The 15,979-nt window shown below is 44.0% G+C and overlaps 1 protein-coding gene across 1 annotated transcript in view; it reads right to left on the minus strand.

Annotated features, from left to right (window-relative positions):
• LOC309567337 (uncharacterized protein) overlaps positions 1-5,740 on the minus strand; it is a 65,695-nt gene extending 59,955 nt beyond the window's left edge. Inside the window, exons 1-2 of the mRNA XM_082272753.1 lie at positions 5,636-5,740; positions 1,381-1,737 (exon numbers count right to left, since the gene is read on the minus strand). Of these exons, the coding sequence (XP_082128879.1) occupies positions 1,381-1,728 (348 nt within the window). The 5' untranslated portion in view covers positions 1,729-1,737; positions 5,636-5,740. The remainder of the gene's footprint in view (positions 1-1,380; positions 1,738-5,635) is intronic.
• Between the last annotated feature and the right edge of the window lie 10,239 nt (positions 5,741-15,979).

Below are 15,979 nucleotides of genomic sequence, written 5' to 3' on the forward strand. Positions count from 1 at the left end.
AATGACACTGGCAGGGAAGGGGTTAACTTTATTTGAGAAGGAGTGGTTAAGTGTGTCCCTAGGGGTGTGATTCTAACTATGATTGGATGTGGTTTGAGGTGTAACAGCAGAGATCTACGGTCCTACATAGCAGGACCGTATGATCTCTGCTGTTACACAGGGGAGAATGACAGGCGGCTTTGTTTACATTAGCCGCCTGCCTTTCTCCCGGTGTAACCGACGATCACGAGTGAGCGGCGGAAATCGGGTCCGCCGCTCACAGGGGCGGGGGGCTCCGTGAGCGAGCGCGCCTCCGGCGGTGCGCACTCGCTCCCTAGAGCCTCACAGGCCGGCGACGTAGATCTACGTCACTTTGCCTGTGAGGGGCTGACTGCCGACGTAGATAGACGTTAGGCAGTCGGCAAGTGGTTATTGAACAAGGATGCAAGGTACAGCAAACTGGATGGTAGACATGTTTCACAAGGCTCACAGCGTGCTTGTTCACTACCCAAGGGGTGGCATCGTAAAGGTTCAGTAAAAAAACATACAAAAAAGGATAAAGACTGATGCTATGGACGTCGGATAAAACAGCTTTTATTTTAGCATATGAACAATCAAATAAAAAGCCAACGAGTTTCGGCCATCAGGCCTTAATCATGGCTCTTGATTTGAGCCATGATTAAGGCCTGATGGCCGAAACACGTTGGGTTTTATTTGACTGTTAAATAAAATATGTTTTAACCGACGTCCATTGCACCGGCCTTTCTCCTTCTTTTGTATGTTTTTTTACTGAACCTTTACGATAATATCATCTGACATAAAAAAAAATCGGAACTACCCCAATTTTTTTCTCTAGGGTGTCTGCTTTCAGAAAAAATATAATGTTTTGGGGGTTTTCTGTAATCTTCAGACCCAAAATGATTCTTTACATACATTAAAAGTTAATTTTAGGGGCACAAAAAGGCAATAAGTTACCCGATTTCTTTAGTAAAATATAAAAGACGAGGTTGCGCCGAGTAAATAGATACCCAACATGTCAACCCTTAAATTTGTAAAATGGCGCCAAACTTCAGTACCCTATATTCTCCATAGGTGATGCTTTAAAATCCCCCTACAGGTCATCAGTTTAGCGTTACGGAGGGGGTCTGGTGCTAGAATTATTGCTCTCATTCCGGTGTGTGCTGCGATATGTAACATGTGTATTGCAATAAACGTTTTCAGGCGTGCGTTGCCATGAAGCAAAGCATTGCAGTTGCGTGAACACACTCCGCTAAAGGGAGGGGGAGTTAGCGGTTAGGGGGTGGTAAAAGTGCAGCTCAACCACAGGGTTTTAATCCCCCCCCCCCACCAACCACTAGTGAGAACGAGCCGACAGTGATAAAAACGGATGTGCTTTCCTACCTGCGCAGCCTCGGCGGGGTCATACGTTGGGGGGTCGGCCATGATCACGCTCTCCTCGGGCAGCGGCTGCTCGGCTTCCCCCGCGCTGTGGAACTCGATGAGCTGGGTGGGCAGGAGACTGGCATCACCATGCTCCCCCCTCTGCACGCCGGTCACCTGGACCCCGATGATGGAGCCGTCGGGCGCCTGGACCGGCACCATGTGGTACTCGGACACGTTGCTGAAGGCCTCGTTCCCATCCAGCATCTTGAAGACATGCAAGGCCAGCTCAGCCTCTCTTTGGTCCGAATCCGTCATACCTAGGACCTCCGTCTCCTCGACCGGGACCCCTTCTCCGGACTCCTCCATCACCTCCGCCTGTCACCAGGAAAACAATGTCAGCAAGATACGGAAACCACGGCAACGGTAGACATTGACATCCCCCCCCTAGGGTTGCCACCTCATCCCTTTAACCACTTCCAGACCGCCCGCCGCAGTTCTACGTCAGAACTTTGACGTTAAATACCGGGATTATGGCAGCAGATAGCAGATAGCTGCCATGACCCTGGTATCTTTTTAAACGGTGGGCGGTCCGCTTTAACATAAGGGTGGTCCCAGCGGCGGATTCTCACCTCTATGGGCGGCGGGAGAGGTGCCACTCCCCCTGCCGCTTCCCTGTCGTTTTCCTCGCCTACAGGACCCTCCGGTAGCGGGGAAGACGACCCGGTCCGCCCTCCTCACAGGCAGGAAGCTGAGAGAGGGCAAGATGCCCCCCCCCCCCCCATTCCACTCTATGGCCTTGGAGGACCGGAGCGACGTCAAACGTCGTCTCCTAGCAACGCATTTAAAGAGCCCATTTTTTTTCCATCATGAAATTTTAATTTTTTAGTGTAGATGTGAGCTCTTTTTGACCCCAGATCTCACAATAAAGAGGACCTGTCATGGCTATTTCTATTACAAGAAATGTTTACATTCCTTGTAATAGGAATAAAAATGATCAAAACATTTTTTTTTTTTTTTAAAAACGGTGTAAAAATCAAAAATAAAATAAATAGGAAAAAAAATAAAATTAAAGCGTCCTGTCCCCGTTAGCTCGCGCGTAGAAGCGACCGCATACGCAAGTCCCGCCCACATATGTAAAGGGTGTTCAAACCACACATGTGAGGTATCGCCGCGATCGTTAGAGCGAGAGCAATAATTCTATCCCTAGAGCTCCTCTCTAACTCTAAGCTGGTAACCTGTAGAAATTTTTAAAGTGTTGCCTATGGGGATTTTTAAGTACCAATATTTGTCACCATTCCGCGAGCGTGCGCAATTTTTGAAGCATTGACATGTTGGGTATCCATTTACTCGGCGTAACATCATCTTTCCCATTATAGAAAAAAAAAATTGGGTAAACTTTAATGTTTTCTTAATTCAAAAAAGTTAATTTTTCCCTAAAAAATTGCGTTTGGAAGACCGCTGCGCAAATACGGTGTGATAAGAAAAAGGGTCTCTGCTAAAAAAAAAAAAAAAAAAAAAAATTATATATATATATATATATATATATATATATATATATATATATAAAAAAAATAAAATATAAAAATAATTTTTTTTTTTTTAAACAAAAAGTGTCTCTGCTAAAAAAAAAAAAAATGTGTATGTATATATATATATATATATATATATAAATAATATAAAAAAAATTTTTTTTTTAAAACAAAAAGTGTCTGCTAAAAAATATATATATATATATATATATATATATATATAAAAATATTTTTTTTTTTTTTTTTTTTTTAGCAGAGACACTTTTTCTTTTCACACTGTATTTGCGCAGCGGTCTTCCAAACGCAGATTTATTATAAAAAAAAGCAGAGACTTAGGAAAATATATATATATATAAATAAAATGTTTAGGGTTTCTGTGTAATTAGCCACTTGCTGACCACCAGCAGTGCACATACTGCGGCAGGTTGGCTCTGTCCCGCGAAATGACGCAGCAGGACCGCGAGTGGGAGCGCGTGCCCATTCGCCACAAGGGAAGCTGATCTGCGGGTCCCATGGCCACAATTGCCGCCGGGCACCCACGATCGCCCCCTGTGGAGACAGAACAGCGGCCTGTCGCTGTAAACACAGCAGACCGCTGTTCTGTCAGTTATGAACACAGGGATCCTGCCCACCCCCCCAGTTAGAAAGCACCCCCTAGGGCCACATTTAACCCTTTGATCGCCCCTGGTGTTAACCCCTTCCCTGCCAGTGTCATTATTACAGTAACATTGCAAATGTAAACAAAGCCGCCTGTCATTCTCCCCTGTGTAACAGCAGAGATCATACAGTGCTGCTATGTAGGATCGTATGTCTCTGCTGTTACATGAAAAGCCACATCCAATCACAGTTAGAAGCACACCCCTAGGGACACATTTAACCCCTCCCTCTCCAATAAAGTTAACCCCTTCCCTGCCAGTGTCATTTTTACAGTAACAGTGCATATGTATAGCACTAATTACTGCAGTAATGTCACTGGTAACCCCAAAAGTGTCAAAAATGTCAGTCAAGGGTCCGATCTGTCCGCCGCAATGTCGCAAAAAAAAAAAAAAAATTGCAGATCGCCGCCATTACTAGTAAAAAATAAATAAAAATTACGCTTTCCTCTAGCTTGTAGACGCAATACCTTTTGCGCAAACCAATCAAAATACGCTTATTGTGATTTTTTTTTTTTTTTACCAAAAATATGTAGCAGAATACAAATTGCCCTAAAATTATGAAAAAATTACATTTTTTTTTGATTGGGAATGTTATATCGCAGAAAGTGAAAAATATTGTTTTTTTTTTCCAGAATTGTTGCTCTTTTTTTTGTTTATAGCGCAAAAATAAATAAATAAATAAAAGTAAAAATCGCAGTGGTGATCAAATACCACCAAAAGAAATCTCTATTTGTGGAAAAAAAAGGACATCAATTTTATTTGGGTACAGCGTCGCACGACCGCACAATTGTCCGTTAAAGGAACGCAGTGCCGAATCGCAAAAAAAATGGCCTGGTCATTAAGGGGGGGGTAAATCTTCCAAACCAGAAGTGGTTAACCACTTGCTGACCGCCTACCGCAGATATACTGCAGCAGGCTGGCTCGGCTGCGTGAATCGACATATGGGTACATCGGTTCGCAGAAGCGCTCCTTGGGGCCCCGCCCCCATTAGGAATCGGGGAAGCCGATCCATGGGACCGGCGGCTGCAATTGCTGCCTGACACCCGCGATCGCTCCCCGCTGAGAGATGAAGAACGGTCGGCTGTTGTAAACACATCTGACCGTTCTTCTCTCTGGAATGATCACAGAGCGCCTGTGATCCTTCTATATAGGAACACAGGTCTCTATGCTCATTTCACAAGCCACTCCTCCCACAGTTAGAAACACTCCCCTAGGCTCACACTTAACCCATTGATCACCCCTGAGTTAACCCCTTCCCTGCCAGTGTCATTAGTACAGTAACAGTGCATATGTATAGCACTGATTACTGTAGTAATGTCACTGGTAACCCCAAAAGTGTAAAAAATGTCAGTTAGGGGTCCGATCTGTCCGCCGCAATGTCGCAGTCCCGCTAAAAATCGCAGATCGCCGCCATTACTAGTAAAAAAAAAAATAAATAAAAAATGACATAAATCTTTCCCGTAGTTTGTAGACGCAATAACTTTTGCGCAAACCAATCAAAATACATTTATTGCGATTTTTTTTATTTATTTATTTTTTTTTCACCAAAAATATGTAGCAGAAAAAAAAAATTTGATTTTTAAATTTTTTTTTTTTTGAGAATGTTATATAGCAGAATGTGAAAAAATATTGTTTTTTTTTTTTGTCGCTGTTTTTTTTGTTTATAGCGCAAAAAATAAAAATCACACAGGTGATCAAATACCACCAAAATAAATCTCTGTTTGTGGGGAAAAAAAGGACATCAATTTTATTTGGGTACAGCGTCGCACGACCGCACAATTGTCCGTGAAAATAACACTGTGGCGACTTCACAAAAAATTGGCCTGGTCATTAAGGGGGGTAAATCTTCCGGTCCAGAAGTGGTTAATATGTGTCCTGGATTAAAGAGATGAGGTGAGAACCCTACACCCCCTCCCCCAATACAGTGTGTGTGTGTATGTATATATATCTACAGTACAGCCCCACCCCCACCATGGAGGGTGTCAGGACCCCCTGATGGTCTATGAGGTGGGAGCTGTACCCGGTAATGATCAGAGCCCCCTCGGTGTCCCCCATACACTCATTCCCCTGGGTGTCCCCCATACATACCGATCTACTCTCATGTACACACTCGGGGGAAGCAGATCTTCGCCCACCACCCGGAAGTCCTCTCTACTTCCTTTCACAGGTGGGCGGGACGTCAGAGTGGGTCACGTGGATCAGGGCAGTGGGAGGGGACCCGGGAGCGAGCTCGGAGCATGCGCAGTAGCGTGCAGCTGTCTCCTTGTTGTGTTGACTCTGAGAGGAATATCATAAGGGGAATTAGATGTGACCGGGAGAGGAAGGGGCTGACACCATGTGCAATCCTTCTAGAAGGGCTTGCTGGGAGTTGATGTCTTTCCAAAGGCTTAGAAAAAGCATGCTGGGAGTTGTAGTCCTTCCATAGGCTTAACATGAACACACTGGGAGTGGTAGTCCCCCCAGAGGTTTAGGAAAGGCTTGCTGGAAGTTATAGCCCTTCTAGAGTGTTAGGAAGGGCATGGTGGGAGTTGTAGTCTTACCAGAGGTTTAGAAAATGCATGCTTTGGGTTATAGTCCTTCTAGAGTGTTAGGAAGGGCATGGTGGGAGTTGTAGTCCTTCCAGAGGTTTAGAGAATGGCAAGCTTGAAGTTATAGCCCTTCTAGAGTGTTAGGAAGGGCATAGTGGGAGTTGTAGTCCTTCCAGAAGTTTAGAAAAGGTATGCTTTGGGTTATAGTCCTTCTACAGTGTTAGGAAGGGCATGGTGGGAGTTGTAGTCCTTCCAGAGGTTTAGAGAATGGCAAGCTTGGAGTTATAGCCCTTCTAGAGTGTTAGGAAGGGCATGGTGGAAGTTGTAGTCCTCCCAGAGGTTTAAAATGAACACACTGGGAGTGGTAGTCCCCCCAGAGATTTAAGAAAGCCTTGCTGGAAGTTCTAGTCATTCCAGAGTGTTAGGAAGGGCATGGTGTGAGTTGTAGTCCCTCCAGAGGTTTAGGAAAGGCTTGCTGGAAGTTATAGTCATTCCATAGTGTTAGGAAAGGCATGGTGGGAGTTGTAGTCCTTCCAGAGGTTTAGAAAAGGCAAGCTTGGAGGTATAGTCCTTCTAGAGTGTTAAGAAGGACATGGTGGGAGTTGTAGTCCTTCCATAGGCTTATAAAGAACATGCTGAGAGTTTTACTTTCTCCAGAACTTTAGGATGGTCATGTTGGGACTGGGAGTTGTAATCCTTCTGGAGTCATAGGTGCGCATGCTGGGTGTGGTATCCCCCCCCAGAGATTTAAGAAAGGCATGCTGGGTGTTGTAGTCCCCCTCCCCCCCATTCTAAGAACTTGCTCTGAGTTTTAGTTACTTCAAAGTCTTAGGGCATGCTGGGAGTTTTAGTCCTTTCATAGGCCTAGAAAGAACCTGCTGGGAGTTGTCCTTCCATATGCTTAAAATCAACAGACTATGAGTTGTAGTCCCTCCAGAGGTTTAGGAAAGGCTTGCTGGAAGTTATAGTCATTCTATAGTCTTAGGAAGGGCATGGTGGGAGTTGTAGTCCTTCCAGGGGTTTAGAAAAGGCATGCTTGAAGTTATAGCCCTTCCAGAGTGTTAGGAAGGGTGTGGTGGGAGTTGTAGTCCTTCCATAGGCTTATAAAGAACATACTGAGAGTTGTACTTCCTCCAGGAAGGTCATGTTGGGAGTTGTAATCTTTCTGGAGTCAAAAGTGGGCATGCTGGGTGATGTAGTCCCCCCCCCCCCAGATTTAAGGCATGCTGGAAGTTGTAGTCCCCCAGTCTAAGAACTTTCTGGAAGTTTTAGTTTCTTTAAAGTCTCAGGGCATGCTGGGAGTTGTAGTCCGTTCATAGGCTTAGAAAGGGCCTGCTGGGAGTTGTAATCCTTCCAGAGTTATAGGAAGAGCATGCTTGGAGTTGTGGTCCCTCCAGAGTTACAAAGTTCATGCTGTGAATTGTAGTCCCTCCTAGGTCTAAAGAAGGGCATGCTGGGAGTTGCAGTTCCTCCAGTGTTTTATGTAGGGCATGCCGGGATTCATATTCATACCACAGACTTAGCTAGGGCATACTCGGAGGTGAAGTCCCTCCAGAGTTATCGAAAGTTCATGCTGGGAGTTGTACTCCTTCTAGGATCTTAGGAAGGGTATTCTTGAAGCTGTAGTCTTTCCAAATGTTAGCTAAGACATGATGGAAGAGGCAGTCCCTCCAGAGTCTTAGGAAGAACAAGCTTGGACTTGTAGTCCCTCTTGAGTCATAAGAAGGGCATGCTGGGGGTAGTAATTTTTCCAGACACTTACAGGATGCTGGAAGTTATAGTGCCTTTAAAGTTTTAGGTAGGGTGTGCTGTGAGTTGTAGTTTTCTTCAGTCTCATCTTGAGCGTGGTGAGTGCCGTCCTTCAGAGCATTTGAAAGAACACACACAGAGTTGTAGCCTCTCCAGGGTCCTAGACAGGGCATGCTGGGAGTTGTAGTCCCTCCAGAGAATTAGGAAGTGCATGCTGAGAGTTGTATCCCTCCTGTGTCTCGGGACATGCTGAGAATAGTAGTCCCTCCAGAGATATAGCTGGGGCCTTCTGGACGCAGTAATCTCAACAGAAAGTTAGAAAGAGCATGCTAGGTGATGTAGTCCCTACAGAGGCTTACAGAGAGCATTCTGGGAGTTGTAGTCTCTGCAGAGTCTTGGGTAGGTTTTGCTGGGTGTTGTAGTACATCAAAGGCATGCTGGGAACTACTGTCCCTTCAGAGCCTCATGTAGGATATATTTGGGGTTGTAATCCTTGTAGAGGTAGAAGACGGGAGTGCTGGAAGTTAGAGCCCGCTTCTCTCATCTCTTCTTAATTAAACTCTATAGAATTTAACACTGTTTTTTTTTCTTTATTGCATTCTTTTTTCTCTCTACTATTAGCCTTTGTTAATGTTATTATGTACGTACATGTAAACAGTATTCATAAAATGTATATTATGAATATTCTACAAGTATACAGTGGTGATCAAAAGTTTGGGCACCCCAGGTAAAAATTTGTATTAATGTGCATAAAGAAGCCAATGAAAGATGGAAAAATCTCCAAAAGTCATCAAATTACAGATTAGACATTCTTATAATATGTCAACAAAAGTTCGATTTTATTTCCATCATTTACACTTTCAAAATTACATAAAACAAAAAAATTGTGTCTGCAAAAGTTTGGGCACCCTGCAGAATTTATAGCATGCACTGCCCCCTTTGCAAGGCTGAGACCTGCTAGTGTCATGGATTGTTCTCAATAATCGTCTGGGAAGACCAGGTGATGTGAATCTCAAAGGTTTTAAATGCCCAGACTCATCTGACCTTACCCCAACAATCAGCACCATGGGATCTTCTAAGCAGTTGTCTAGAAAACTGAAAATAGTTGACGCTCACAAAGCTGGAGAAGGCTATAAGAAGATAGCAAAGCGTTTTCAGATGTCAATATCCTCTGTTCGGAATGTAATTAAGAAATGGCAGTCATCAGGAACAGTGGAAGTTAACCACTTTAATACAGGGCACTTCCCTCCCTTCCTGCCCAGGCCAATTTTCCCCTTTTAGCGCTGTTGCATTTTGAATGACAATTGCGCGGTCATGCAACACTGTATCTACACCAAATTTATGTCATTTTCCCCCCACAAATAGAGCTTTCTTTTGGTGGTATTTGATCACCTGTGCAATTTTTACTTTTTGCTAAACAAATAAAAAAAGACCGAAAAGTTTGGAAAAAAAAAAAAAGTTTTTTTGTTTATGTTATACAATTTTGTAAATAAATACGTTTTTTCCTGCACTGATGAGCACTGACAGGCACTGATGAGGAGGCACTGATAGGGTGGCACTGATAGGCACTGATATGTGGCACTGATAGGCAGCACAGATATGCAGCATTGGTGGGCACTGATAGGCGGCATTGATGGACACTGATAGGTGGCACTGACGGGCACTGATAGGCAGCACTGGTGGGCACTGATGGGCAGCACTGACGGGCGGCACTAATGGGCACTGATAGGCGGCACTGGTGGGCGACACTAAAGGATGGCAATGATGGGCACTTGTGGGCAGCACTGATAGGGAGGACACTGGTGGGCATCACTGATGGGGAGGGCAATGGGGGGCTCCCTGAGCCCTGATTGCCATCCCTGGTGGCCATAGTGGGCATCCCTGGGGTCATAGTGGGCATCCCTGGTGGATCTAGTGGCATCCCCCCCCCCCCGAGGGTCTGCACTGGTAATCAATGATCTGAAAAATACGAAGGGCTTGATTGGAGTCCACACCTTTATCTCCTTTAGAAAGGGGAGAAGATACGTCGCAGAATGCATTTACAAAATATTCTCTAATAATAATACAATTCTGCTTAAACTTCTTTATACAATCATTATAATAATGTTAATAAACCCATAATGAGATGTAATATAATTACATTTCAATGAATACTCATATTTTTTCAATCAGATGGGAAGAATAAGTTTCCAGAGCCCAGACTCTGGGGCGAAGGGTGGGAAGAGGGGGAAAAAAGACCAGGTGGGTCTAGATGTACCTAGTTACCCACTCCCCTAGAGGGCAATTAATGCCCAAGATTGTCCCGTCCATTGAAAGGGATACTCATTTGTCCCTAAATTTTCAGGAATACCCCCAGTTAAATGTTATTTTACTTAATAGCCCTATACCCAATAAAGGCCACGGACCTTGGTCAAAGAAATGAATATCCACATTTCTGGATTAAATCATTCATTTATAGAAGGATAGAAGATTTTAATCGGTTTTCCCCGAAGAAAAGCCTAGCAATCCAATGCATTTCACGGTGGAGTAGCTGCTTGTTCCAATCACCCCCCCTGGCCGGGACGTGCACTCGTTCCAGAGCGTAGAAGGTCACCCTGGGGGTTCTGTATTTATGGGCGATCGCCATATGTCTGCCCAAGGGTAGATAGAGGTCCCCAATATTCAAACTTTGCATATGCTTATTGATGCGTTTGCCTAGTTCTTGTTTTGTTTTACCGATGTAAAATGCGCTGCATTCACAGCGCATTAAATACACAACCCCCCGGGTTTTGCAATTTACGAAATGTTTAGGGTAGAATGTTTCCCCATTGGGTAATATAGTTGTTTTACATTTTACTATTACCTTACATTGATCACAGTTTCCGCAGGGGAATGTGCCCCTATCGCGGCAGGGGTCATCTCTATTTGAACCCCTATATTCACTCTGTACCAAATTATCTTTCATCGAGGTCGCCCTACAGTAGGTAATAGCTAGAGAGGGGGTAACAATTTGCTTGAGGATTGGATCCTCTTTAAGTATTTCCAAATGTTTTTTAAGTATCTTATGGATACTTTCATGTTCCGTAGAATAATTTAAGATAACCCTAGGGGGATTTTTGGTTGGTAATTCTTTCTGTTTCTGAGTTTTGAACAGTAAGTCCTGTCTCTTGAGGACTATCACTCTGTTGTAATTTTTTCTAAGGCAAGTTTTGGAGTACCCTCTTTCTAATAATCTATCTGTTAAATCATTCGCTTTAATCCTGAAGTCGCTTTCTGATGAACAATTTTGTTTGATTCTTAAGTATTGGGAATAGGGGATGGATTTTTTTAGGGGTTCTGGATGGAAACTTCCTGCATGCATCAGTGTATTCCCTGCTGTGGTTTTTCTGAAAAGAGTTGTTGATAATTGTCCATCACTATTTTTTGTGATGGTAATATCTAAAAAGTCGATTAAGTTTAAATCATATTTCATTGTGAAAAATAGATTCATGTTATTCTGGTTAAGCTTCTGGAGGCATTCCTCCAGGAGTTCCACCGGGCCATCCCACACCAGGAAGATGTCGTCGATGTACCTCTGCCACATGAGGAAGTGGCAGGAGTACATCGACGAGTCTTCACTGGTGATAACTTTTTGCTCCCACTCCCCCAGGTACAGGTTAGCGTACGATGGGGCACAGCATGTCCCCATCGCCACTCCCTGCACCTGGAGGTAGTGGGAGCCTTGGAAGGAAAAAACATTATGTTGAAGTATGAACTCCAAAATGTCTAAGTTAAACATATTATAACTCTGTTCATGTAAACCTCTTTGTTGTAAGATGTTTTTTATGGCGAACAGGCCCTTATCATGAGGTATTGAGTTATATAAACATTCTGCGTCTATTGTTACAAGGATGGCGTCTTTCGGTATAGTTACATTCTCCAAAATTGTGAGCATATGAATAGTATCTTTCGTGTAAGACGCCAGACTTGTAACATGGGGTCTCAGGTGGGCATCCACTACACGACTGGCTGTTTCAGTGATGCTTCCATTACCTGAAACAATGGGACGGCCCGGTGGATTTTTTGGATCCTTGTGAATTTTGGGTAGGCAGTAGAATGTGGGGATACGGGGATGTGCTGTCCTCATGTATTCCCACATTTCGATGGTAATAGTTCCTGCCTCCCTGGCTCTATCAATAATAGCGTAGTAATCATTATTAAATTGATGGACTATTCTGTACTCCTACTCCTGGACCTTTCTGCTGCCTTTGATACGGTTGACCATCCCCTCCTCCTCAAAAAAACTCCACGCCTTTGGTCTCCGTGACTGTACTCTTCACTGGCTATCTTCCTACTTATCCAACCGCACCTTTAGCTTTACTTACAATTCTACTTCCTCCTCTCCTCTTCCTTTTTCTGTTGGGGTCCCCCAAGGCTCTGTTCTTGGACCTCTCCTATTTTCAATCTACACCTCCTCTCTGGGTCAGCTGATTGCCTCCCGCGGCTTCCAATACCATCTCTACGCTGACGATACCCAAATCTATTTATCCACCCCTCATCTCTCTCCCTCAGTCTCCTCACGTATCACTAATTTACTATCAGATATATCAGTCTGGATGTCACACCACTTCCTCAAACTCAAACCATCCGAAACCCAGCTTATAATTTTTCCTCCACCACGTGCCCCTTCCCCCGATCTCTTTGTCAATATCGATGGCACTACTATCAGCCCATCCCCGCATGCCAAGGTCCTAGGTGTTGTTCTGGACTCTGAACTCTCCTTCAAGCCCCACATCCAATTGCTGTCCAAATCTTGCCGCCTCAACCACCGCAACATCTCCAAAATACGCTCCTTTCTAACCAAAGACACAACAAAGCTCCTTGTTCACTCCCTGGTCATCTCGCGCCTCGACTACTGCAATTCCCTTCTCATTGGCTTACCTCTACATAGGCGATCCTCCCTTCAATCCATCATGAATGCTGCCGCCAGACTCATCCACCTTACCAATCGCTCAGTGTCCGCTGCTCCTCTCTGCCAATCCCTCCATTGGCTTACGCACACCCAACAAAGTAAATTCAAAACACTAACAACATCTTACAAAGCCATCCACAGCTTAGCCCCCAGCTACATCACCAGTCTCGTCTCAAAATACCAACCTAATCGCTCTCTTCGTTCCTCTCAAAACCTCCGGCTTTCTAGCTCCCTCGTCACCTCCTCCCATGCCCGCCTCCAGGACTTTTCCAGAGCCTCTCCAATCCTATGAAACTCCTTACCCCAATCTGTCCGATTTATCTCCTACTCTATTAGCTTTTAGGCGATCTCTGAAAACCCTTCTCTTCAGAGAAGCCTATCCGACCCACACCTAACAACTATACTTCCATTTTCTCCATCAGCTCTTCCCCCACTGTTATTGCCTTTTGTTTCACTTGACTCTCCCTTCTAGATTGTAAGCTCTAACGAGCAGGGCCTTCTAATTCCACCTGTATTGAATTGTATTGTAACTGTATTGTCTTCCCTCAAATTGTAAAGCACTGCGCAAACTGTTGGCGCTATATAAACCTGTATTATAATAATAATGTTGGGGTGCTCAGGTACATTTGAGTTTTATTTGGCTGTAATTCTTCTTTTCTCCCACTAGATGGTGACAGTTCTGCATATATCATTAACCACTTCTGTATTAGAAGGATTTACTCCCTTAAAGCGGAGTTCCAGGCTCAAAAACAACTTTGGCCCATCCGCTTGCTGTAAATGTCCTAAAAAAACAAATGGATAACCCCGAATTTTTTTTCTTTAAGAAAGTATACTTACCTTCCTTCTACTTCCTCCCTCCTCGGCTGTGGCCACGCCGTCTCTTCCTGCTTGCGATGACTCCTGGGAGCTGAACGTCATCACTTCCAGGAGTCAATGCGCCTGCACCGGCCCCTCTCGTCACTTCCGGCGCAGGCGCGTCATTCCCTGCTAAACAGCTTCTGGGCATGCCCAGAAGCTGTGCAGGGATGACACGCCTGCGCCGGAAGTGACGAGCGGGGCCGGTGCAGGGCATTCTGGGACGAAGAGGACGCCCTGGCTTCAGCTGCCCACACCCGACATGGCAGCGCTGGGGAAGAAATTTTCAAGGTAAGTATTTCTTCTAAAAGGTAAGTGCGACCTGGGACAGTTCAGAGGCTATCCAATGTGGAATGTACTAGCCCTGACTGTCCCAGGGATATTTTTATCTAAATTTAATCTCCGAGGCCAGAACTCCGCTTTAATGACCAGGCCATTTTTTGAGATACGGCACTGCGTTACTTTAACTGACAATTGCGCGGTCGTGCGACGCTGCACCCAAATTAATGCCTTTTTTTTCCTACAAATAGAGCTTTCTTTTGGTGGTATTTTGATCACCTCTTCGATTTTATTTTTTGTGCTATAAGCATAAAAATAGAAAGAATTCTGAAAAAAAAAAATATATATATATTTTTACTTTCTGCTATATAACATTCCCAATGAAAAAGAAAAATAAAATTTTTTCATCAGTTTTGTCCAATTTGTATTCTGCTATATATTTCTGGTAACAAAAAAAATCCTAATAAGGGTCCTTTCGCACAGGCGGTCCGTATGTCCGTTTTTCATCCCATTTTTTTGCGGACGAAAAACTGACATAATGCATGTCAATGGGATTGCGGCTGACCATCCGCTGACATCCGATTTGCGTCCTTTCCTATCAGTTCAGTTTTTTGGAACGGAAGAGAACCCTATTTTTCTTCCATTTAAAAAAAACGGAACAGACGCAAAAACGGATGTCAGCGGTGTCATCCGCTGACATCCGCAGTCCCATTGACATGCATTATCTCCGTTTATCATCCGCAAACGAATGGGATGATAAACGGACCGGATGACACAAGTGTCATCCGTGTCCGTTAAAAAAAAAAAAAAGTGCCGGAGCGGATCAAAAAATGGTCCGCTCCGTGTGAAAGGACCCATAGTGTATATTGATGGTTTGTGCAAAAGTTATCGCGTGTACAAACTAGGGGAAAGATTTATGGACTTTTTATTTATTTTTATACTAGTAATGACGGCAATCAGCGACTTATAGCGGGACTGCGATACTTCAGTGGATATTTGGACACTAAGGGGTCTATTTACTAATTCTAGAGAGGGATAAATCAGTCACACTTCTGCAGAGAAACCAATCAGCTTCTATCCTCAGCTTAGTTAATCAAAGTTTGATAATAAAACCTGGAAGCTGATTGGTTTCTCTGCAGAAGTGTGACCTATCTTGCACTCTTTGGCTTAAATAACATCTTCAATCACGGAAGATCTACGTCCCCCTTCATGACCAGGCCATTTTTTGCAATATGGCACTGTGTTACTTTAACTGACAATTGCGCGGTTGTGCGACGTTGTAGCTAAATAAAATTGATGTCCTCCCCCCCCCCCCCCCCACACACACACAAATAGAGCTTTCTTTTGGTGGTATTTGATCACCTCTGTGGTTTTTATTTTTTGCGCTATAAACAAAAAAAGAAACTCATTTTTTTTACTTTCTGCCAATATTTAGGCCAATATGTATTCTGCTAAAAATTTGTGGTAAAAAAATACCAATAAATTGATTGGTGGTTTGCGCAAAACTTATAGCGTCTACAAACTATGGGATATATTTATGGAATTTTAATTTTTTTATTGTTCTTACTAGTAATGGTGGCAAGCAGCAATTTTTAGCAGGACTGCGACATTGCAGCGGACAAATCTAACACTGTTTTTTTTTTTCAGACGTGTGTTAGACTCTGAATCTTATCTCCTTATAGCTAGTCCAACACACGCCTGAGAAAAAAGTACTGGCTTTCTACCTCCCTCAAAGCCAGTCCAATGCATACCTGAAAAAAATACTGGGCTCCAACCTCCCCTCATAGCCAGTCCAACACATGCTTGAAAAAAAAATACCGACCAACAACCTCCCCTCTTAGCCGGTGCAACACATGCTTGAAAAAAATATCGGCCTCCAACCTCCCCTCATAGCCGGTCCAATGCACATCTGAAAAAAATACCAGCCTCCACCCTCCCAGCTGGTCCAACCCACGCCTGAAAAAAAAGTACTAGTCTCCAACCATGGCCGGCTTAAAGTAAGGTGCACATGGGCAGCCAGCCAGCAACATATCAAAAGTCTAAAATGTTTCAGCAATGTGTATTGGGTTTATGTTGGATACATTTGCAAAT

The sequence above is a fragment of the Pelophylax lessonae genome, assembly GCF_965119305.1.
Source record: "Pelophylax lessonae genome assembly, chromosome: 11".
Lineage (NCBI taxonomy): Eukaryota > Metazoa > Chordata > Amphibia > Anura > Ranidae > Pelophylax > Pelophylax lessonae.